Genomic DNA, 25,404 nt, shown 5'->3' with positions numbered 1-25,404 from the left:
ACTTTAGTGAAACGAGGTTGATATGACAATTACTACAAAATGCTGGTTTGTCATTTTAACATTCAATTGACAAATGAAAGGATTATGTTTCATCAATAGAAAAATGGAGGATGGTTGTATGGATTATTTTAACATTCTCTGACATACAAGTGACAAAGCAGAGCTTAGCTACCATGCATGTCATGTTTACTTGCCAAGTAGTTACGTTTGTGAAAACCAGAGACGCAACCTGGATAAAATAGGATAAAATAGGAACAGAACAGAACATTTTTTCCCACGTTTGTGAATACCAGACACAAAATGTGGATAAAGTATGAACAGAACACATTGTTAACTGTTCAACATTATACAACTCAATTCAATACAAATTCAATTCAATTCACTTATTCAATAAGTGACCATTGCGCAGACCACAAAGCTTACATGCATGTCATGTTTACTTCCCAAGTTTGTGAAGATCAGAGACAACAATTGGATAAAATCTGAACAGAACAGAACAGAACACCAATTAATTTCAACATATACAGTAAATTGTCGTTACAATGACATGAACACATGGCAAGGATACATCTGATTATAGCTTGCTGAAGATGCATTAAGACTGATCAATGTTCATTGGTGGTTCAAACTTTGAAAAAAATCTGAATACTCAGTTTTTAAAAATGTAGGTTTGACATGGATGAGCGTGGACAACTATAAATCTGATTAATTTTGTTTGTTGTTTTCTTTAAGATTTATTCAGTTGGGTTAAACATTTAGTAAAGGAAGTATTAGCTCAAACAAGGGTAGTAAATAGGATTAACAAAATTATTCACAGCAGAGGATTACCAAAAACGTTGTTTCATAGCCTGTATAATTATGCACATAAAAATATGTGTCAAATGGTTATTAACCTTATGATGACAATTGAAATACATATCCTGGAGGTCATGAACACTGTACTAGTCCAGAAGCCACCCCCAACATATGGGTTTCTAACATTAGAACAACAGTGGATTAACTGCTTATGGAGTGGCAGCCAGCTGATCAGATTTTTTTTCCGGCCGCCTCATTTTGAAACAATGGGTGACCAGGGTTTTATTTCTGGTCTGGGCGCATGTGTCAGTGTTGTTTGTAGTTACTTAACCAGACCAGTGGGTTTTCTCCTGATACTCCAGTTTCCCCCACAACACAAGGCCACATTGCGCGGAAAATCGTGTCAACGAGAGTGACTTAGTAAGTTATCATACCTTTCTTTACAATCGTCATATATGTACTGTTTAATTAAACTTAAACGGTTTACTTCACACAACTCAGGTATAACATCTGTCACAATGCATAAATGCAACTTACATTTCTTAACAAAGTAATGCATTTTTAAATCAATGCAAACACATGTATAAACAAACATACCTTTTGAGTGATAAACCTTTAATAACTTACTAAATAATGCATTTAGGGAAAATATTAATTACTGATAACAAGAATGTAAATTGTATTTAATAGCTGAAAACGCACATTAAATGAGTGGTGAATGCAAAAAGATTTATTGCTATCTACCATGATCTCATACGGTAGAAATACCGTTGTTTTGGCATCATCTTTCAAATTAAACTTGGTATCCTTCATAAGAACCATTGTTTTCGATATTTATTCATCCTTTTCGGTAATGTAAAACAAAAGTGCTGTTTAATTAGTTTAAGGACAAGTACTCCCAATTTCAAATTGTTAAACAGACATTTTGTCTGTCTCAAAGTGTTACACGATCCTATACCTGTACTCCAATGTAAATTAAAAAGAGAATAATTTGTTATTTTCACCTTACAGCTTGGCTTTTTATGCAATCATTAGAATAGCTGACAGGAGTCGCCACGAACTAGGAGTCCCAAATTATCTTTAAATAAATCCAAAAAAAATATCGTTGCATAATTTCTGTTTGATTCTGAAAGAACATATCTGTGTTTTCTAAATAATGTACTGCCAAAAATTTATGATGTCTCTGATTCGGAGTTTCTAATGTCCCTCTAGTCTGGGGACGACCCTTAACTTTATTCCCAGAGATTCCAGATATTAGCAGATAAAACCTTTTATGGGATTTATACATTATTTCAGCTTGAAAACATATTGTGTTTCTATCTAATGTTCTGCCAAACAGATATGAAGTACTTCACTTTGACATTAACTGTATTTCCTAGGATCCCAAATTTTCACAAATAAAACCAATTTTTCGATCGAATTAACTAATTTCAGCTTTAAACTTTAATTAATACACATATTTTGTGTTTTTGCATGCAATTTTCTGCTAAAAAAATGATGTTACTTTGTTTAATGTGTACTTATACCCGTACGTAGCTCTTGCTTTTAACAGAATACTGAAATTGCTATGTGGATATGTTGGGGTTCGCACCTATGACCTCTAAAGTGATACAGTATAAGTGGCATTATATACGTTTGGAAATTTCCAGGTAAGATATTGTTGGAAAAGTTAATGTTCAGCATTTAGCTAACTAATGTACAACAGTACTGTTTTGTTTCTGATTTCAGGAGCCGTTATGTCATTAAACATATGAAACTCTAAGATAAAATTATTAGACATAATCGTTTTCAGTGCGTTGAAATTGATTGTTAAGGATATTTGGAACCACTGCGATCATGGGAGATATTGAAGAAGTTTTGAAGAAACTGGAAGCAACCAACCCAAGGACTGTCAGAAGGTTTCCGAGCAACCTATCCTGTGAAATCATCTTTGTACCAAATCCCTAAAAGAAAAAAAAAATGCTGAGAACTCTGCATTTTAATTTATTAAGCAACCCTCAGATTATGGTTTTGAGACAAATGATCTGATTGGTCAGTCTGGTTTTAACCCTTTTGATACTGATGATCTGATTGGTCAGCTTGGTTCCAATCCTTTTGAAACAGATGATATGATTGGAAATGAGGATGATTACTATGACGATCCATTTGAAGATGAGGGGGCTGTTGAAATGTTGGCAAATTTGATTTGATTAAGGATGGTGGCTCTGTTCCGAGGGAATCCAGTTTGTCCCAGTATGATGTCGATGTCAAACAGTTTCAGCAATTCAGGAATAAGAACCCAAGAACTGAAATAAGTGAAGATAATGATATGGAAAAGGAGAACCTCAAACCTGATGGAAGTATAAGACTTGGTAATAAAGACAAAGATTGTATTGGAAAAATGGCTTTGTCTTTAAAAGGTGAAAAAGGAGAAATCAACTATCAGCAAAAAGATAGACCTGCTGGTGAGGATTATGATGATGATTATGATTACATCAATGATAATATTGATGATAATGAGGAATATGTTGAAAACACTTTCACTAATAAAGTGTACTTTACTGTTGGTGAAGTGTAAAAAGAAAACATAAAGGCTAAGAAACCAGCGGACTTGGAAGAAACCGTTAGACAAAATACTGAAAGTGACCTCAAACTTCCTCCAAGGGAGGTAAATCAGGGTGAGAATCTGAGGCAAAACATTGCAAAAGAAGTCAAGTTCTCACCAAGGGAGATAATACGTCAAAGCAGCGATGCAGGGTCAGCGAAAATTGTCTGTGATTGTGAAGATTGTATAAATCAGACTGATGTTGCGGAATGTCAGTGTGAACATTGCTCACAGTCAAGGGATGTAATTATCAATCCTGAATATTCTGAGGATCAAAGGGAGATAACCTGTTACTGTGAAGAGTGCTTGAACCATTGGGAAGAGGTGGATTATGTTTGTAAATGTGAACAGTGTCAGTTTGATAGGCAATGTTTATTTAAACATTTTAGCCAATCAGAGATGCCATGTCATTGTCCAGACTGTGTTAAGGATTTAGCTGTTATTCATACTGAGAATGGTGCATGTGATTGTGAAAGTTGTAACCAGTCTAAACATTCTAAAAATAGATTATCACATGACTTGTCAGCTGTTCATGATTTGGAGATATCTAGAAATTCTGGTCAGGAATTGCGTCAAAGTGATCGATCTGTTGAATTTTTAACTTTGAGAAATTCCTCTTTAGAAAAGAGCTTTGATTCAAAGGGAAGTAATTCTCCAAGATCAATAAGAAGCGGGAGTAGTAGAAATAGTGGCGTTCATCCGAATAGGCAGGCTGATATTCTGTTGCATAATAATGAACTGTTTAATGGTGATCATGTTCATGAATACATTAACAGTCTTGATATCGGTCAAATGAAAATTGGTTCTGATGAAACTTATCAAAATTTAGACAAAGTTGGGCCTAATGGTGTTCAAATTGGTTCCCAAGTGGGAAACAAAAGTAGTGATGGTAATTCAGCTGGTATTAAAAACAATGATAAAAGCAAACATGTGGCACACAAAGTGTTTGACCATAGTGTTGATCGTAACAGTTCAAACAAAAAGGGATTTGAAATGTCAGTAAAAGACGACTATGCAAACTTACTGCATATGAGAGAAAATGTGAATGAGGCTAATGAAGAAGGAGCCAATTCACACGGAGGGGAAAGTGTTCACTCTCGTGAGGACAGCCTGGTGGAGGAAGATAGGGCATGTTTGTGTGAAGATTGTACCAGCTCACTCCCCCCCTTCTCATAAGTTTAACAGTCAGTCATATCACACGGATATCACAGGGTAGGTCATAGAGTATATTGATATAATATACATGTACCAGGTAGCCTCATTATACATTTTGTTGGATATTTTTGAATTTAGTAAGACATCTTGAAACACCAGTTAAAACAAACGAAATAGTTGTGTTGTGAATTATCAGTCTCTTTGTACTCACAGTTTCAAACTTAAGTTGTTTATCCACACTTGTGGTAGGTTGATGGGTTTTATAATTACATAAATATTAACCCAAACTTAAGGTAAGTTGATGGTTCTCTAACCCAAACTTAAGGTAAGTTGATGGTTCTCTAACCCAAACTTAAGGTAGGTTGATGGTTCTCTAACTCAAACTTAAGGTAGGTTGATGGTTCTCTAACCCAAACTTAAGGTAGGTTGATGGTTCTCTAACCCAAACTTAAGGTAGGTTGTTGGTTCTCTATCACAAACTTAAGGTAAGTTGATGGTTCTCTATCACAAACTTAAGGTAAGTTGATGGTTCTCTAACCCAAACTTAAGGTAAGTTGATGGTTCTCTAACCCAAACTTAAGGTAAGTTGATGGTTCTCTAACCCAAACTTAAGGTAAGTTGATGGTTCTGTAACCCAAACTTAAGGTAAGTTGATGGTTCTCTAACCCAAACTTAAGGTAAGTTGATGGTTCTCTAACCCGAACTTAAGGTAAGTTGATGGTTCTCTATCACAAACTTAAGGTAAGTTGATGGTTCTCTATCACAAACTTAAGGTAAGTTGATGGTTCTCTAACCCGAACTTAAGGTAAGTTAATGGTTCTCTAACCCAAACTTAAGGTAAGTTGATGGTTCTCTAACCCAAACTTAAGGTAAGTTGATGGTTCTGTAACCCAAACTTAAGGTAAGTTGATGGTTCTGTAACCCAAACTTAAGGTAAGTTGATGGTTCTCTAACCCAAACTTAAGGTAAGTTGATGGTTCTCTAACCCAAAGTTAAGGTAAGTTGATGGTTCTCTAACCCAAACTTAAGGTAAGTTGATGGTTCTCTATCACAAACTTAAGGTAAGTTGATGGTTCTCTATCACAAACTTAAGGTAAGTTGATGGTTCTCTAACCCAAACTTAAGGTAAGTTGATGGTTCTCTAACTCAAACTTAAGGTAAGTTGATGGTTCTCTAACCCAAACTTAAGGTAAGTTGATGGTTCTCTAACCCAAACTTAAGGTAGGTTGATGGTTCTCTAACCCAAACTTAAGGTAGGTTGATGGTTCTCTAACCCGAACTTAAGGTAAGTTGATGGTTCTCTAACCCAAACTTAAGGTAAGTTGATGGTTCTCTAACCCAAACTTGAGGTAAGTTGATGGTTCTCTAACCCAAACTTAAGGTAAGTTGATGGTTCTCTATCACATACTTAAGGTAGGTTGTTGGTTCTCTAACCCAAACTTAAGGTAATTTGATGGTTCTCTAACCCAAACTTAAGGTAGGTTGTTGGTTCTCTAACCCAAACTTAAGGTAAGTTGATGGTTCTCTATCACAAACTTAAGGTAAGTTGATGGTTCTCTAACCCAAACTTAAGGTAAGTTGATGGTTCTCTAACCCAAACTTAAGGTATGTTGATGGTTCTGTAACCCAAACTTAAGGTAAGTTGATGGTTCTCTAACCCAAACTTGAGGTAGGTTGATGGTTCTCTAACCCAAACTTAAGGTAGGTTGATGGTTCTCTAATCCAAACTTAAGGTAAGTTGATGGTTCTCTAACCCAAATTTAAGGTAAGTTGATGGTTCTCTAACTCAAACTTAAGGTAAGTTGTTGGTTCTCTAACTCAAACTTAAGGTAAGTTGATGGTTCTCTAACCCAAACTTAAGGTAAGTTGATGGTTCTCTAACTCAAACTTAAGGTAAGTTGATGGTTCTCTAACTCAAACTTAAGGTAGGTTGATGGTTCTCTAACCCAAACTTAAGGTAAGTTGATGGTTCTCTAACCCAAACTTAAGGTAAGTTGATGGTTCTCTAACCCAAACTTAAGGTAAGTTGATGGTTCTCTAACTCAAACTTAAGGTAGGTTGATGGTTCTCTAACTCAAACTTAAGGTAAGTTGATGGTTCTCTAACCCAAACTTAAGGTAGGTTGATGGTTCTCTAACCCAAACTTAAGGTAAGTTGATGGTTCTCTATCACAAACTTAAGGTAAGTTTATTGTTCTCTAACCCAAACTTAAGGTAGGTTGATGGTTCTCTAACCCAAACTTAAGGTAGGTTGTTGGTTCTCTAACCCAAACTGAAGGTAAGTTGATGGTTCTCTAACCCAAACTTAAGGTAAGTTGATGGTTCTCTAACCCAAACTTAAGGTAAGTTGATGGTTCTCTAACCCAAACTTAAGGTAAGTTAATGGTTCTGTAACCCAAACTTAAGGTAAGTTGATGGTTCTCTAACCCAAACTTAAGGTAAGTTAATGGTTCTGTAACCCAAACTTAAGGTAAGTTGATGGTTCTCTAACCCAAACTTAAGGTAAGTTGATGGTTCTCTAACCCAAACTTAAGGTAAGTTGATGGTTCTGTAACCCAAACTTAAGGTAAGTTGATGGTTCTCTAACCCGAACTTAAGGTAGGTTCATGGTTCTGTAACCCAAACTTAAGGTAAGTTGATGGTTCTCTAACCCAAACTTAAGGTAGGTTGATGGTTCTCTAACCCAAACTTAAGGTAGGTTGATGGTTCTCTATCACAAACTTAAGGTAAGTTGATGGTTCTCTATCACAAACTTAAGGTAAGTTGATGGTTCTCTATCACAAACTTAAGGTAAGTTGATGGTTCTCTATCACAAACTTAAGGTAAGTTGATGGTTCTCTAACCCAAACTTAAGGTAAGTTGATGGTTCTCTAACTCAAACTTAAGATAAGTTGATGGTTTTCTATCACAAACTTAAGGTAAGTTGATGGTTCTCTAACCCAAACTTAAGGTAAGTTGTTGGTTCTCTAACCCAAACTTAAGGTAAGTTGATGGTTCTCTATCACAAACATAAGGTAGGTTGATGGTTCTCTAACCCAAACTTAAGGTAAGTTGATGGTTCTCTAACCCAAACTTAAGGTAAGTTGATGGTTCTCTAACCCAAACTTAAGGTAAGTTGATGGTTCTCTAACCCAAACTTAAGGTAAGTTGATGGTTCTCTAACCCAAACTTAAGGTAAGTTGATGGTTCTCTAACCCAAACTTAAGGTAAGTTGATGGTTCTCTAACCCAAACTTAAGGTAAGTTGATGGTTCTCTAACCCAAACTTAAGGTAAGTTGATGGTTCTCTATCACAAACTTAAGGTAGGTTGATGGTTCTCTAACCCAAACTTAAGGTAGGTTGATGGTTCTCTAACCCAAACTTAAGGTAAGTTGATGGTTCTCTAACCCAAACTTAAGGTAAGTTGATGGTTCTCTATCACAAACTTAAGGTAAGTTGATGGTTCTCTAACCCAAACTTAAGGTAAGTTGATGGTTCTCTATCACAAACTTAAGGTAAGTTGATGGTTCTCTAACCCAAACTTAAGGTAAGTTGATGGTTCTCTAACCCAAACTTAAGGTAAGTTGATGGTTCTCTATCACAAACTTAAGGTAAGTTGTTGGTTCTCTAACCCAAACTTAAGGTAAGTTGATGGTTCTCTAACCCAAACTTAAGGTAAGTTGATGGTTCTGTAACCCAAACTTAAGGTAAGTTGATGGTTCTCTAACCCGAACTTAAGGTAAGTTGATGGTTCTCTAACCCGAACTTAAGGTAAGTTGATGGTTCTCTATCACAAACTTAAGGTAAGTTGATGGTTCTCTAACCCAAACTTAAAGTAAGTTGATGGTTCTCTAACCCAAACTTAAGGTAAGTTGATGGTTCTCTAACCCAAACTTAAGGTAGGTTGATGGTTCTCTAACCCAAACTTAAGGTAGGTTGATGGTTCTCTAACCCAAACTTAAGGTAAGTTGATGGTACGTTGATGTTTTTTTAACCCATACTTCAGGTAAGTTGATGTTGTTTTTTTACCTTTTGAGTATATCAGGTGATTGTCTCCCTTTTCCTTAATCTTATTAATTGTCTGGTGTTTCTTTTATGACTTATACGACTTAAAATTAAAAGAAGTCAGAATTATTTTTTGAAATGAATTGATAATATAGAAGATAACTGCTTGGGATATGTATTTCGTTGAGTGAGCACTTTTTCAAATGTTGGATTAATCGAGATATAATCCACCGTTTTATTTCAATAACCCATTGGAAAGCATGACTATACATATAAACACATATATATTATTCTTAGAAATGATTTAATATTTTCAAATTGTTCTATTTTTAGATTGTTGGAACAACAGCTACAAAATACAGAAAAGGAACTGAACGCGAAGACGAGCGAATACCAGAAGGAGATTACAGACCTGAAGAAGGAAAATGAGAAACAAAACCAACTCATACAAAAGGTAAGATATCTGGAAAGGTAAAAAAATACCGATACCCATTTGGCCAAAAAAGTGAAGGCAAATCACCTTTGAAAAGTAAAAAATAATACACCTGTGGCCAAAATAATTAAGACAAAAGGCCTACTAAAACTTTAAAAGTACACCTTTTTAAAGTTAGAAATACACCTTTCACCAAATTTGTATGGACAAACCATACGTACAAAGACCACATCCATAAGTACAAAACCTCATGCATTCGTATATATTACTGGAAATTTAGAAAATACACATTTGGCTTAAGTTATATGGACAATCAACCTTTGAAAAGTTAGAAATACTCCTTTGGCCTTCATTGTATGTTCAAAACCAATACTTTATTTGGTGGAAATACTACACAATTGGAAATTTTGTTGGAGACTTAAAGTATAATTATGAATATTTTAGATAAATGTATGCTCCAGTTAATAAAATTAATGGCTTAGTTTTTTAGCGATAAAACATTCCTTTTGTTCAATTCTTTAAAAAAGATACACACAATCTAATATGAACTATATTTCATACAAAAAATATAACCATTTATACAATATCATTAAGAATGATAGCATGGAAATAGGTAACTGTGGACCACTTACCACAGGGGTATAATTCGACAATTGAATACATTTCTCCACATTACCTCAAAGCTGAGCGATATCAGAGCAGTATGTATACCTCAGTATTGTATTATAAGTTTATGTTTAAATTTGCATTAATTGTGGCATGATTTAGTATAATGAAATATATTACTGTAAAAAAAATATTGTGACATTGTATTATTATTTTTAGCTCGACTATTCGAAGAATAAGGAGAGCTATACTACTCACCCAAGCGTCGGTGTCGGCGTCACCCCTTGGTTAAGGTTAATTAACCAAGTTTGATAACTCTACTTTGCATTTAATGCCAAAAATAGGCCTTTATTATTTGACTTAGATATTCTGGTTAAGGTTTTGCTTGCAAGCACACATAGGTTAATATCTCAGCAACTGCTTGAGGTATTGCATTGAGACTTGATACAATGGTACTCAACCATCCAACCTACTTAATTTACCAAGTTAGATAACTCATGTTTGCATTTAATGCAAATAATTGCCCTTTATTATTCGACTCAGAAAATCTGGTTAAGGTCTTGCTTGTTAGCACACTTTTATTTTGCCGAAGAACTTCATTGGTGTCTTCAATAAAAAAATAAACTAAAACAAACATATGTTGTTATTGATTAATTATTACAATTTCGATAAGTAACAACCTGTCCTGCAAACTTATGTACTCATTTTTAACCTACCTCCAAATAGAGAGCTCACAGTTGACCGCCATTTTCTTTGAGTAAAACAAAAACAGTTACCGCGAAAGTCGATAATTGTCCGTTGAGCTTGAACATTTTTACACATTAGGAAGAATTTTAGCATTTTAGATTTGCTTAAAAGTTGACCCCGTCTTATAAGCGAGTCGAAACAAAAAGCACCAGATTTCATGGGCAAAGTTAGGGGGCCGTATTATAAGCGAATCGCCTTATAGTCGAGAAAATACGGTATTGCATTGAGACTTTATACAATGGTATTCAACCACCCAACCTAATTGGATAATCTAGTTAGATAACTGTGTTTTGCAAATAATGGCCCTTTATTATTACACTTAAAAATTCTGGTTTAAATTTTGTATGTAACCACATTTATGTTAATATCTCCGCACATCATGTATTGCATTGAAATCTAATCTAACAGTGATCCATGCATGTTTTGCAAAAACTTTTCAATCCTTACACTGAACAGCGGCGGAATAGTCGAGCGCGCTGTCTCTGTGACAGCTCTTGTTATGTCAAATTGTTATCAATTTTGTTTTGTGTTGTTTATGTATGTAAGATAGCTAAAGGTTATATTCGTTTTCCTCCTTACTGAATAGTTGTATTACCAGGGTAAAATCATGATTACCGGTACAGTATTTATCCTCATATGGGTGCCCATTACAAGAAATAAAATACAAACTTTCATGTGTTTGTATAACAAAACTGAAAGTAAAGAAAACTTTGTTTTGAATGGGGATGTTATGTATGTAAGATGATGACTTGGTTAAAGTAAATATAATTATACCACATACTTGAATCACTTTGGTAAAACCACGATTACCGTTTTTGTTGTCATGGATGTGCCCACTACAAAACGGAACCAGTACTGAAACTAACAAAAACAAATGTTTTTTGTTGATATGTATGTAAGATGATCACAATACTTAAGACAAAAATAATATACCGCAGAACTGAATAACTTTGGTAAACCATGACTGATGTATTTGTCATCATGGATATGCCCATCATGAGAAAGAAAAAAATGCTGGAATTGAAAGAAAACATTGTTTTGTGTTGTTATGTAAGTATGACGATATCTAGGTTTAAGACCAATTTTCCTTACTGCATATTTGAAATAATTTGGTTAAACCATGATTACCATATTTGTCCTCATAGATATGCCCAGCAGTCAAAACTTTATAATTCATTCTAGGATTTTCATGTAAATGTAGGAAACACAAAAAAGTCTTGCATAGAAACATTAAAAAAAACAAGGATACAAAGTTTCAGGGTTTGTTGCATTTCAATATTGCTTAACTGTCCTTAGAATGCCAAAAAACGAAGGCAAGAACGGGTAAGTTCAAAAGCATCATGAACCATCAGCCTGGAATGTAGAGTGATTGCATTGAATCAACCTGGAATGTCAGTAAATTTCCTCATCAATTAACAGAATGCAATTTGTGACAGTAGATCCAAAATCAGAAAAAGTAACATTAGTGGTAACTGTGTCCGCCTCTTACCCAATAGGTTCTGCGTCCAATACCCTTCAAGGAAAATTTCTCTCAAAAATGGCACAAGTTTTACGGTTTCTACCCAGGAAAGGACTTAAATGTGATCTATATCAGCTTACAGATGTTTTCACAATAAAACTTGAATAAATTAGTATTAATTGATATTTTAAGAAAACATTTATTTGAATGTCATGAAATTTAACATGTTTGTGTTTTAAGGCATGTTTCAGTTTTTGAGTAGTTGAGTGGGTTACATTTAAGTTTGTCTAGGTATTGTTTTAGCATCAGTGTCGTTGGTATCATCGTCATCGTCATAATGTAGTAAAAACTTGGCCATATTAAAATGTTCATGATATCCAAATGGAATATAGTACACCTGTTTTGAGAGATATTATGAACATGTACAGCAAGGTCAATTACTCTGGCTCAATTAGAAATTGAGTTGTGTCCCTTGTTTGGCTTAAAACACACACAAAACAATTGAGTAACGATGTGTGCTCAAGGATGCTTTGGTATGGCATGCATGAGTAAATGTTATGTATTTAAATGTCTAGGACCTGTTTCAATAACATATCTTCGTCGTAAAACCTTACGCTGCTTTAAAGAGTGCTCCGATTCAACTGTAAAATAACGGGCTGAATCTATTTGATAAATGTCCTTAGAATATCTTTATTGAAATGCATCTTACACCAAAAACAAAGATGGAATAGATTTAAAAAAAAAATCCTTTTTTTTAATTTTATGAAAGGTATAGTAAAAACAAATACTCAATATTTTTTGAAGTCATAAACAATTCTGCTTTGTATGGAGTGTTACCCTTAATGTTGCATTATTTGTGAATTATGAAGTCTTATGCATCTATGTTGGTTGTCTTTAGTGTATAAACGTTGATTCAATACGTTTTACTGTACAATATTTAGTATTGAAGTAAATTACTCTATTTAAAGTAAGAACTAAACTGAGGGCTATTCCATTTAAACATATATCCCCCAGGGGGACGGCACTTTTAAATTATGCCACCCCTCTACAGAAATAAAATTACTCTTGTGGGGTCCAAATTAGCAAGAAAAGACACCCACCTATATATTTTTTTTAGATAATTGCCTTCCCCCCATGGGTTAAATGTTTTACTGGAATAGCCCTGAAATATTTGTTATTTAAATCATTTTAAGCCCTCTTATTCAAGTTCCTAACTCAATCTTTGTTTAACAGACGACTGGGGAATATTTTGTCTGGCAGCGTCGCCATTATGTGTTTGCACATGTAGCACGTTTTGTAGATGTTCCATATCGATTTTTTGTTTTTGGGTATAAAGGTCAACTAACACCCATCTTCTACATTTCAGTCGCTGTCCCTTACCAGTGAAGCCAAGATCGATGCTACTATGCAGCATGAAATCACCAGACTCACCTCAGAAAACCTGGTAAACCTTGTCTTAATTATCTCGTCTGTTTTTGTTTGAAGATAAAGAGTTGTATGTGTACTGTGGTATTATTGGCGTCATTGTCGTCTTTTTGCAAACACCTTGACCTTAGCCATAAACAGTGGTCGAAATAAGTACAAGCCCGCAAGCCCTGCACTGGAAAAATGTCTTCATGGCTTGCTCAAATCCTGAATTTTATATAGCAGGGCTTGTTAAAATATTTGATTCCAAGCAATAGTATAAGATTTCGGGCTTGTTGATCCAAAAGTCTAATTTCAATGACTGCATAAATAAAAAAACACTTTTAGGTTATTCAGAAGAAACTTGGTACACTTGTATAAGCAACTATTGCCACTATTACAGCATTATACACATACTCTAGCTTTTATAAAAAAAATAGCAAATTAGATGCTACATGATCTGAAAGCTCATATTTCATGTAACTTTTTAATGTCTAAATTGGACTGCTAAAATATACATAAAACCCAAAAATTACTGCGAAGACCCTGGCAAAGCATGGCAGACACGTGTAGATAAATTTGTTTGAAATTACTGTTTACGTCAGCCTCACACTTTCAAGTGCGGTCAATAACTATTGACTAACTTGTTATAGAGTCTTTAAACTTGGTATGTGTCAATGTATTAAGTGCGGTCAGTGGATTAATTTTTTTGATTTTTGGGTCATCAGGTCAAGGTCATGGTGACGTTTACTAAAGTTATGTGTGGGTGCTCCCAACAGCTTTGCGGAATTATAGTCTTAGTTTGATCTTTATAGAAGTGTCTGCATTCATTTCAGGACCTGAGCGAACTTGTAGACCAGCAAGCTGAGCAGATCAGAAAGCTGAAGAAAATGCTGAAGGTGTATGCCAAGAGGTTGAAAGAGGGTGAAGGTAGGCTTATTCTTGGTTCAGTTATTGCCTTTAATCGAAATTATTACCAAAGGTATAAAAAGTATCTACAAATGTACCAAAGAAACAAACTTCAGCTGAATCTATGTTTTAGTTAGATTCTTAATGATTTAGAATAGGTGGAGTGAGCGCAACGAACATGTCCTTCTTAATCATTAAGATATTACTTCAGATCATCTAACTGACTTAGAATACAACCTGGTAGATACATTGTCAATGCAAATTCTGACGCAGGGAGTGTGTATCGATGAGTGGCAGTAGGCGGACCTTTTAAACACACACAAAAGTTGAAATTCTTAATGATTGAGTCTACTACTTAATGATATCTCTTCTCCAATCTCATTGGCTGAAACTGTAGGTTCTATTCTTATTACTATAAGCTAACCTTGCAGTGGGAAAGTAGTTCAAATTCAACAGATCCCCAAGGAAGCCATGTGGTTCTCTATTTGCATCCTCAATGCAGGGTAAATTCTATGTCAGATTTTCCATGAGAAAATTGCTCCTATGTGTTCAAAATTGGTGAGAGAATATTAATTTCAGTGAGATTTTTAATAAGAAGTGGATAATGCAGTGATAAAACAATGATGGACAGTATTGTATTTTGTGATAATATCAATAATTCTATAACGTACAGGTAGACCATAGTCGACAACCACGCTGTAATCCATAGGCGTAATCTATAATACCATGATGCTGTTATGCAATAAACAAGAAAAACACGAAAAACACAAACTGAGCGGAAGTGCAAGAATATCTTTGAGTTATGTATTTTCAATGCAATTTAGACAATTATTATGCGAGAAATTGCGAAATTGCTTATCAGAATTATCCCTGTCAATGTCCATCAGCTATGGAACTCTGTCATTAAACATAGTTAAATGTTTGTCAGGTGGGCCTGTCCTGTAGCTTATACTGTGTTATTATAACTCTGTTTCTTGACCAATGCATACTAAAGGAGCCCCAGGGAGACCCTACCGCCCCCTATTTACATCCTCAATGTCCCTTAGCCCTACAACTGGTAAGAAGAAACATGTCAATGTTTTGTTAAAAACGAGTGGCCCGATTGTTCAGAACTTCATGAAAGTTAACATCATGGTGAACATCAGTGCACTAAAAGTTCCACGGACACACTTGGTACTGGTTTCTCGAAACTTCATGTTTTTTCATGATTATCAGATAGATAACTTCAATTAAATAGTAAAATACTTTCCAAAAAAAGGAAATATTTCACCAATTATGGTAGAACAAAAATAGTGAGCTTAGCTTAATCAGGTTATAACAGACTTAAGTAGTTCGAGAAATCAGCCCCTGTGTTCTGCAGTTTTTCTGAAAATATTTGAGATAACCGTTTAGTCTGTGCTTGTTTTATTTAGATATATATGAGGTCAAATAGCTAGTTCACCTTTTAAAGTTAACAACGAAGCTGTTAATACCATTGTTAACTTAAAACAAATTTCTGAACATTCAGCCAATTTTGTTTAAAATATTAAACGCTTCATTATCACTTATTTTATTGATTTGCTTCACTTTGCATGGCAAAAAAATGTTTATTTTTTGATAATTTGTAAAAATAATTCAAGAGAAAATAGGAGGTGTTTTCATTGTGACCCAATGAAATGTATTCTTTAATAAACTTGTTTTAGATACAAACGATTGATTCATTAGTACATCTTACAAACTGTACACAACAAGTTTTAAACTACTTCTAGGGCTTCAAAAGTGAAATAATAAATTTTAAGCAGCCAATTGTGGGAAAATGGTTATATTAATGTTTATTGATTGGTCCATATTTATCCAGTAATAACCGTTGACCAAAAGAAATGCTTTTATGTCCAAATTAGTCGAAAGACCTGTGAAAAAAATATATTCATATTACAACAGTTGGCTTAGATTGCCCTTCATAGTAAGATGGATAGGTTATCTGCAGGCATCAACATTTCACATAATTGTACATTCAATACTTTACTTAACTAAACAGAAAATGCCTTATTGTGAAGGCAAAGAACAGAAGTTTCTTACTGTAAGGAAGAGAAAGCATTGTCAACAAACACATATGTTTATTTTCCTTGTGAATTTTGCAATGTCATTAGAGATGATAGATAAATAAATGGCAGGTTCAGTGGTCGAAATTAGCACAAGCCCGCAAGCCCGGCACTGGTAAAATGTCTTTTGGGCTTGCTCAAATTCTGAATTTTATATAGCAGGGCTTGTTACAAAATTTGATGTCAGGCATAAGTATAAGCATTCGGGCTTGTTCATCCAAAAGTCAAATTTCGATGACTGCAGGATATTAGTTACTGTTGTTTTGTTCTAAATCCTCTTACTTTTTTATTAAATACTAACAATGGTCGCATAGTCTTTAAAGGGTTGCATGTCAAATGGTAGTCACTACCTGTATTTGTCAGGACCAAGTTACATCATTCAAATAGGAAGTTTGGAAAGTGTTTGTTATCAGTATTTAATGATAGGACGTTGTTAATGTCCATTTACACTTGCTATTGATCAAATTAAAGTAGAAAGTGAATATTGCATGTTTCGAGGCGAGTTTCGATGATTTTTTTTCATGTTTATCTGTTATTGTGGTTTCTTTTAATTTAAATATTTTGTTCATTTTTGTCTTTAAACATGTAATTTCTTCAATTGTGAATGAATCAGTGTTGTAAAAATATATTGTCAAGGAAATGTTTATAAATAAAATCATTACAAACTTTTATAGCATCTATATTAATTAATGCAAAAGATCACAGCAGGAAGTAAATTGTAAAAAAAGGTCAAATTTAAGATTTCTTTTCATATATTTCTTTGATGTAAACCACTTTCCTTTCATGCATATTTATCTCCCTTTTTCTTCTACAAATAAAGAGCAAAATAATACAGAATGCTTTGAAAATAATGCTTAGGACAATCATAGACATGGTTTATAATCTCCGTTTTTGTGGCAGAAAATCAGGCCAAGTATAAGGAGACTAAAACCCTGAGTTACTTCCCTAGGGTCATCATTATTTCTCTTCACTATTTTTAACTGTAGAGCCTCCAGCAGATTTAGAAAAAGAAGGAGCTAAGAATATGGAAAACGTTGTAATAGATGAAAAAGTTATTTCCCTTGGATTATAATCAGTCCCTTATATCAGTGAGAAAAAAAAATGAAAATAGAATTGAAACATTGGAACAGTTATGAGCCAGATCGAGCAACAGTTACTTCCCTAAGTCATAACCGCCCTTTGATTTAATTGTCTCCCCATTTTCAGTGGCACAAGTTCAAGCAAAATAAGCGAGAATAAATAAAAAAGAAACAAGATATGTAGCACAAAAGAAGCCAACAAAAGATGCTTTGGGAAAAGTTATTATATTTGAACATACATTACTTGCCTTTGAATTGATTATCTCCCCTTTTCAGCTGCTGAAATTCAAGCAGAGTTAGAGAGAGAAGAGACGAAGAGCGTGGAAAATGTGGCCCAGGTGAAACATCGGGAAAGGAACTACATGGGCATGTTAGAATATAAGAAAGAAGATGAAACTGCGCTGTTGAAAGCTATAATACTAGGTACTGTATGTTTGTCTTGGCATGTTTAGTCTCTTTCTGGCCATTTTGTCTTTCACAGTTAAACTGCTTTAGAGCTTTCTTTGCATAGACATTTTATAAACTAGTTTCAAATTTTATGAAATAAAATGATGATTAAATTTGGAGCTGTAACGATGATGATGATGATGATGATGATGATGATGATGCTGATGATGATGATTGGTATTGTGATGATGATGATGATGATGATGATGATGATGATGATGATGATGATGTTAACTAACTCAAGATATATAAGAATACAATGTTGTTTTTCAGAGCTAAAACCAAAGGTGGCTTCTGGCCTGTTACCTGGGCTTCCAGCCTACGTCCTGTTCATGTGCGTTCGTCACACTGACTATGTGAACGATGATGAGAAAGTTAGATCATTCCTGACCAGCACCATCAATGGAATTAAGAAAGTTGTCAAGGTAATGTTCTATTGATTTGATTTTTTGCAAATTTAATGATAATTTTAGTTAAAAAGTACTGACACAAATTTGTCTCTTCATCCTTACATGGGCTAAATGTTAGTTACATACAAAAAAAAATGTTGATAATGATATATTCATTGGTATTATCCAAGAATCTTATGACAAGTGCTTCTCTTCCTTGACCTAGTCTGGAAAAACTTTGTAGGAATGTTGTTCATCATTTTATCACACAGAAAAACAGCACACTCTGTGAAACATCATGATGACCTTCATAGTTTGACATTAAGTCTTATTGCCTGCCAATTCTTGACAAATTTTTCACTCATTGAAATGATACAAATCTTGTGAAATCCAGATCTATTTTTAGAATCATTATGTAATATCTAATTTTAGAAACATCATGACGACCTTGACCGTGTCACTTTGTGGCTTGCAAACACCTGTCGTTTCCTGCACACATTAAAACAGTACAGCGGAGAAAAACAATTCCAACAAGAAAACACTCCTCGGCAAAATGAACATTGTTTACGGAACTTTGATCTTGCCGAATATCGGCAAGTCTTCAGTGACCTTGCCGTGTGGATTTACCAGACGTTAATTAAGCTGATGGAAGCCACAATACAGCCATCTATTGGTATGTTTTGGGTTTAAAAAAATCTTTAAAAAAAGAAACTAGAAGTTAAACACACTTTATCTTTTATTTTGATGGATCTTTTACACAATAATTGTTTTGCTATTCAATTGAAAGATTATTTTTTAGCCTATCTATTTTTGTTGAGGTATGATAGTTTGGATGTTGTTGTGGGCAATGTAGAAAGACTGTAGTTTCAGTCCTGGCTTAAAACTGTATTGTACTGAATAGTTTGTTAGGGTAGACATATTGTGATTAAACTTGGTATGTAGGAAGACCTAATACAGGACTACCATGGGATTGCATTTGGAGCCAATAGGGTCAATGTCAAGATCACTGTTACTTAAAATTGAAAAAAAAAAACAGTTTAAAACAGAAACTGAATCCCACAACGCAGTCTGGAGATATTCACATGAAACTGATTACAAACTTGTTACAGTACATATATGTAGAGCATGGCCAATAACTCATTGAATGCTTAGATAATTATTGAATTACTCCCCTTCATCAGCTGCTACACGACATACCAATGCTGATGTTCTCTCCGTTATAATCGTGTTGTATAGGTACATGTATATGAATAGCTGAGAACAAAATGGTCAGGATTTTCTTCCCTTTACAGTGGCAGCAGTATTAGACCATGAAGCTATTGCGGGCCTTACGGGTAGCAAACCAAGCGGGCTCCGAGGTCGCAGCTCCAGTCGTGCAGATGACACGCCAGAACATTCCCTCGATAGTCTCATGAAGGCTGTATGTAATTTTTTAATATTTTATATGCTTTATAGATAGTTAGATAGATTTATTTCAGAAATAAAATAACATGGCATTTAAATGATAAAAATACAAAATAAATAAATGCATCCATGTTAAAACCATATTTATATTTTGTGTTATAATTTAAAATACATATATAAGACCTTTTGGATATCAGTTGGTTGGTCAAAGGTCAAGGTCAATATTTGTATGAAAACTGAGTTCACAGTTCAAAGTTTAAAATGTTTGTCTTCACTTTCCTAAGACAAGCATTAAAATCAATGATTATATTCTTAAACACCTTTATTCAGTTCTGAACAAGCAACCCTCAAGTTGTTTAATATTTGACAAACATCTCTTGTTATAATATGCATAACATGTTCTGTTCTTACCTTTATACAACTCTAACCAAGCAGCCCTCAAGTGGTATTGTATTTGACAAACATCTCTTGTTATAATCAGCATAATAAAAAAGCTGCTTATGCAATGGATTCTTAAGTATTTTTTTTTGCCAAGGCGGCATGTGTGAGTAGTTTTATCACTCTTGTGTTTGTAAAATTGCACATTTCTGAATGGGAAATCCCATTAACATAAAAATAATCATATGCTTTAACTCTAAATTACAGATGAACCAATTTGTACGAGTTCTTACACAACATGCTGTGGACCCGGAGATGGTTAAACAGATATTCCGTCAAGTGTACTACTTCCTCGGTGCGAGTGCACTCAACAATCTCCTACTCAGGAAGGAGATGTGTAACTGGTCCAAAGGCATGCAGATTCGGTGAGTCAGTGGTTACACACCCTTTGTATTTTTTACTCTTTACTGATGCTCAGACCCAAATTTCTAAAAACTTCTTAAGCTTAACAGACTTAAGTAGCTTATTTCAATTAGCCAAAATACATACTAAAATTCATTTTTGATTTATGAAAAATGGTTAAATGTAATAAACATACAGATAATTACTATCTAAAGTATAAAAACTCTTAAAGAAGTAAATATTATACAAGTTATTGAAAAAAAATTAGTGAGTTTAGCTTAATCCTGCTTTAAGAGACATAAGATGTTTGGAGAAATTGGGGCCAGATCATAGGATCAGATCACAGGTTTTCATCAATATTGTTTATTATGCCGAAACAATTATGTTTTCTTAAAGCATTAGTAGCACTTTTGGCCATTAAATGTTAACTTCCTCAAGTAAATATAAAAACTCCGATCTGATCTTTTGTCAGCAGTCTTATATCAGATGCAAAATTGGCTCATTCCAGGACGAAAAAATCAAAAGTTGTCAAATGGTCTCTCTGTGAGAGTGCAACTTTAAAATCTTTAAGCCACCCATCGCATTTCTTGATGTTGAACTATCCATTAACCTTGCTATCTTCCAGGTACAACCTATCCCACATGGAACAATGGTTACGTGATAACAAACCCCAGGAATCAGGTGCGGGTTCCAGCCTGGAACCCATCGTCCAAACCTCCCAGCTTCTTCAGGCACGAAAAACCGACGCTGACGTGGACAGTGTGTGTGACATGTGCTCCAAACTCACTGTTCCCCAGGTAAAGGGCTGTTTTTACTGCATAGAACTGAGTAGTGTTATAGTTACTGCAGGGCTTTCAAATTTACCAAGTAGATGGATAAAAAATAGCAATTAGTGGCAACCCAATCAGCAGTCTTTTTATTGCGCCTTTGAAAACCTGTGGTTGGCGGTCACCCTTATCTCCACCAACCAGTAGTTGAACAGCTACCTTCAGTTGAATGAAACTCCTTATATATGGATCTCAGAATTTTGGACCTGATTTGTATGGACTCGAGTGATATTATATGGAGCCTAGTAGTGCTATATTGAATACCGATAACAGTGTTATATTTAGCAGCAATTGTATTAGCTGTTGTCATATTATACCAAAAGATAGACAGCATTTTTAAAATGAAACAAGACATATCGCCTCTCCTCTGTCCAGGTAGGGTCTGGTTGCATTTATAATTCCATAATTCCTGTGAGAATTATGTACTGATTTTTTTCGATTTTAAGATTGTCAAAATCTTTAATCTCTTCTGGGTGTATTCGTAATTCCTGTGATAGCTCTTGTATTATGTTCTGTATTTTGAACTATTTTCACACAGTCAAAATCTTGAGCTTCAACTGGGGGTGTTCATAAATCCTATTATAGCTGTAGTATTTTGTTCTATGACCAGACTGTCAAAATCTTGAACCTTGGGGTGTTCATAAATCCTAGTATGCTATGCAATATGTATTTTGTTTTATTTACAGATATCTTGAACCTAATCTGGGGAATTAATAATTCCTTTGACATTTATATAAACAGTAAAAATCAGATTTGACCATTTTTTTAGCCATTTTCTTTAACTGCAATCAGTCCAGCGAGATCAAAATCGGTCAAAACTGGCAAATGTTAAATTGTCCGATTTTAGCAGCATTTTCTTTGTTACCTCTATTAATATGTACTGTACTTTATTCTATTTACAGATTGTCAAAATCCTGAACCTCTACACACCAGTGGACGAGTTTGAGGAGCGGGTTCCAATATCGTTCATACGCAAAATTCAGCAGAAGTTGAAAGAACGTGTAAACACTGACAATTCCCTCCTTATGGACCTGAAATTCTCGTATTCTGTTACATTCCCGTTCACCCCTTCCAAAATCATCCTAGAAACCATAGAAGTCCCTGAACAACTGCATATAAACAAGCTTGTTTCGAGATGTTAGCTTGTAGCTTACACGCTCTCGTGATTCATTAAGTGTGTAGCTATGGTAATGATAAAACTGGACCAATAGCAAAATAAAAGTTTAGCCAATGATATGCCGAAACAACTGCAGATGCTAGCTTGCCAATTGCCATGTTTTATATAAAATTGTAGCAATTGTAATGCTATGTTGTACCAATGAAAAGTAATAGTAATGGTAAACTACACTTAACCATGGTTATGTTAAATTGTACCAATTCTTAAAATAACATTGTATCCATGGTGACCTTTTAGCTACATGTAAGATATGAATGGCTTATTTAAGGTGTAGCCATAGCTATGGCAAGCTGTAGCAATGTCAAATATGAAAGTTGTAGTTGCCGTAGTTATGTTTTGTTGTAGAATGAAGATAAATTACATGTTTTCGAATCACATTTTTTTGATGGATTGATATTATTTTGACACTTAACCATGTTTCAATGATAATGGTCAACTTTTTTACCTATACTCATGTGCACTATAGATCCAAGGATGATTTTATCTATTGGATGAAATCTTTTCCACTTTTTCTGTAAATCCTAAATCACCTTAGAAATACATTTAGCTGTGCACACTGCCATAAGTGTATGTAAACAGTTGTCTCATTTAATGAAGTCAGCCTAGGATTGGATAAAGATTTTTTTATATAGCAGAATTGATTCTATCATTGTTGTACATTATATCATTTTTAAGTTGGTAGCAAAAAGAACTTTATTCAATAACTTTATTTAAATAAATAAAGAGGCAATGAGTTCATTGTTTATCTCATGCATGTTGTTAAGTGATGCTGTTTCATTCCAACCCCAAATCTCTCTCCCAGTGATCCCATCGGATAGTGTAATAAATGTCTTCTTATCACAGCCATGTGATTTTGTATGCCAATGTGAAAAGTCATGCTGATATTCATGGCTTTGTTGATAGTCATATTGTGATGTGTTATCATGAGTGGTTATTTATTGCATGCTGATCAGTAAGTATAAGTGAAAATATAATCTTTATATCACACGTTGTGTACACAAATACTTTTTCAAAATGGCTTATTATGAAAGAAAAGGATGATTTTGCATGCTTTCAAGTAGTGCAGTTCTATTCCAACCCCAAATTTCCCTTCCATAGAGCCCAATAGGTTTTTTGTTTTTAAAACATTATTTATCAATATGTAAATTTTGTCATATCCAATAGTGTGTGTTTCGAGAGTAGTGGCTAATAATGAGTCATATGGCACATTCCATAATTGTACTTGAACTACTTTAGGTTTCTTTAAAAGTAGAATATAAGAATTTTGATTATGTATTTTAAATGTATAATTTATAATGATAAAACAAGTATTGCTATATTGTTATAAATAAATGATTGTTGTTATGTTAAGCATTGTTTTATTTGAAGAATATCATGAAAGTGATAAATATCATGTTAAAAACAAACTCAGTTTAATGCATTGTTTTTCAGTGTTTACAATATAGGGATATTTTTTCTGTTAAATACTTCTGTTTGCAAATGAATGTAGCAGAGCATACTTTTCAGTCTTTTAATAAGTTTTGGAATTAAAAATAATTTGTACTGCTAAAAAATCAACACTATTTTAAAGGTATGATTCATTAATGGATAACTTGGGGTGTACTTAAAGCCATGAACATTCAATGCATCAAAGACTTGAAATGCTACGTTCATTTGTAAACAGTAAGTTATAGTTGAACTTGCATTTAGTGTGTATAAAAAATGGTTGTTAACTATTTAAGCATATCATTTTCTTGTTGTTAAAATATAAAATGACATAGTTACTACTACATGTCCACTGTTTTAAGAGTTAAATGGCATACATTTTGATATGTGAGTGCAAAAAAGCTTCTACATATTCATTACATGTGTGCTCGATTTATTGTATCAAATCATTTTGATATCTTTGTCATTTGTTTATGAAGTTCATGTAATCATGTAATCATAAATATGAGCAGATTTCATTAATATACTGACACAAAAACTGATACCATACAAAGGATTTGTCTGTCTCAGTTTTTACAGAGACAATCTTTTAACTTTGTTTGCAGATTGGAATAGAAATATACAGCATACATTTCAGGATATAAATATATCGACTTAAGGCATAAGTGTTAACATTTGTTTGTCAATTTAGTTTTGACCTTAATTTTTATATTCCAGGGGCATGTCACTTAAAATAACCTACTCCAGAATGGAACTGAGTTCAATTCTTGTCTATGATTTTGAAATTTTAAATCTAAGGTCAATTTTGTCAGTCGAATAGCACATATAATGTTAATAAATCATATGTATGTTCCTTCATGTAATTATCCGGATAAATATACACAAAGCGCATACATAATATGTCAAACATTTTTGTAGTTTGTTTAGAAAATTGTGCTTCTATTTTGTACTTTTGTAGACAAGAGTTTGTATTGAATATTCTTTAAAGAGCTACATATTAAAACATATTTTTTTTATTTACAATTCGCATATTTTTTACCGTTTTTTTAACATAACGAAAACACTGTAATATTTTTATTAAATATTTCTATAACTTAATAAATTGGTTCCCTCTGCATGACATTTTTTTGGAAATGTTCAGTGAACTGTAGAATGCTTTAATTTCCATAGACACTAGTTTCACTATTTTTACCAAAGTTAATGTCTTTGGCCTATTTGGCGAGGTCTAAATTATGCGAGGCCCTTAATTGCACCTAAATGCAATGGTGAAAAAAATATTGTGTTAGATTTCAAATTGCAACCTGATTGATTGTGGAAACTTTGCAAAACTTAAACATTTGCGAAATTAAAACAAACTACAGTATACTAGCACATTCAAGTATGTTTTCAAGTATGCATTATTTTATGGTTAATATACACATTATACAGATATTTTGTTTACTTGTTAGATTTTGTAAATAAATTTACATCTGTTAAGTTTGATACATAGACATTTTCTACAAAGTTTTTTCCCCAGATACATATATGCAATATAATTATAGGAAAATGGCTTTTGTTACTGTTATGAGTTTACACAAATGTCATTAAATATTGTATTAAATGTATAATAAATAAACAACGGGCCGTTTGTTAAGAACTTTGTTAAAGTTAACAACGTGATAAGCGTCATTGATTTGAAGTTTTAAAGGTGAAACATTTGATGATGTGCGCACATATTAAA

General features: G+C 33.8%; 1 protein-coding gene across 1 annotated transcript in view; it reads left to right on the top strand.

Moving 5' to 3' along the window:
- Positions 1–23,072, top strand: part of LOC128221080 (unconventional myosin-Va-like) — a 31,248-nt gene extending 8,176 nt beyond the window's left edge. Inside the window, exons 2-11 of the mRNA XM_052929523.1 lie at positions 8,851–8,971; positions 13,129–13,206; positions 14,003–14,096; positions 17,512–17,658; positions 17,956–18,107; positions 18,504–18,744; positions 19,364–19,491; positions 20,121–20,278; positions 20,881–21,052; positions 21,985–23,072. Of these exons, the coding sequence (XP_052785483.1) occupies positions 13,168–13,206; positions 14,003–14,096; positions 17,512–17,658; positions 17,956–18,107; positions 18,504–18,744; positions 19,364–19,491; positions 20,121–20,278; positions 20,881–21,052; positions 21,985–22,224 (1,371 nt within the window). The 5' untranslated portion in view covers positions 8,851–8,971; positions 13,129–13,167 and the 3' untranslated portion in view covers positions 22,225–23,072. The remainder of the gene's footprint in view (positions 1–8,850; positions 8,972–13,128; positions 13,207–14,002; positions 14,097–17,511; positions 17,659–17,955; positions 18,108–18,503; positions 18,745–19,363; positions 19,492–20,120; positions 20,279–20,880; positions 21,053–21,984) is intronic.
- The last annotated feature ends 2,332 nt before the right edge of the window (positions 23,073–25,404 follow it).

Source organism: Mya arenaria, chromosome 16 (genome assembly GCF_026914265.1).
Source record: "Mya arenaria isolate MELC-2E11 chromosome 16, ASM2691426v1".
In the NCBI taxonomy this organism is placed as follows: domain Eukaryota; kingdom Metazoa; phylum Mollusca; class Bivalvia; order Myida; family Myidae; genus Mya; species Mya arenaria.
Note: the sequence above shows the minus strand (reverse complement) of the source record. Positions and strands in the feature narration are given on the sequence as shown.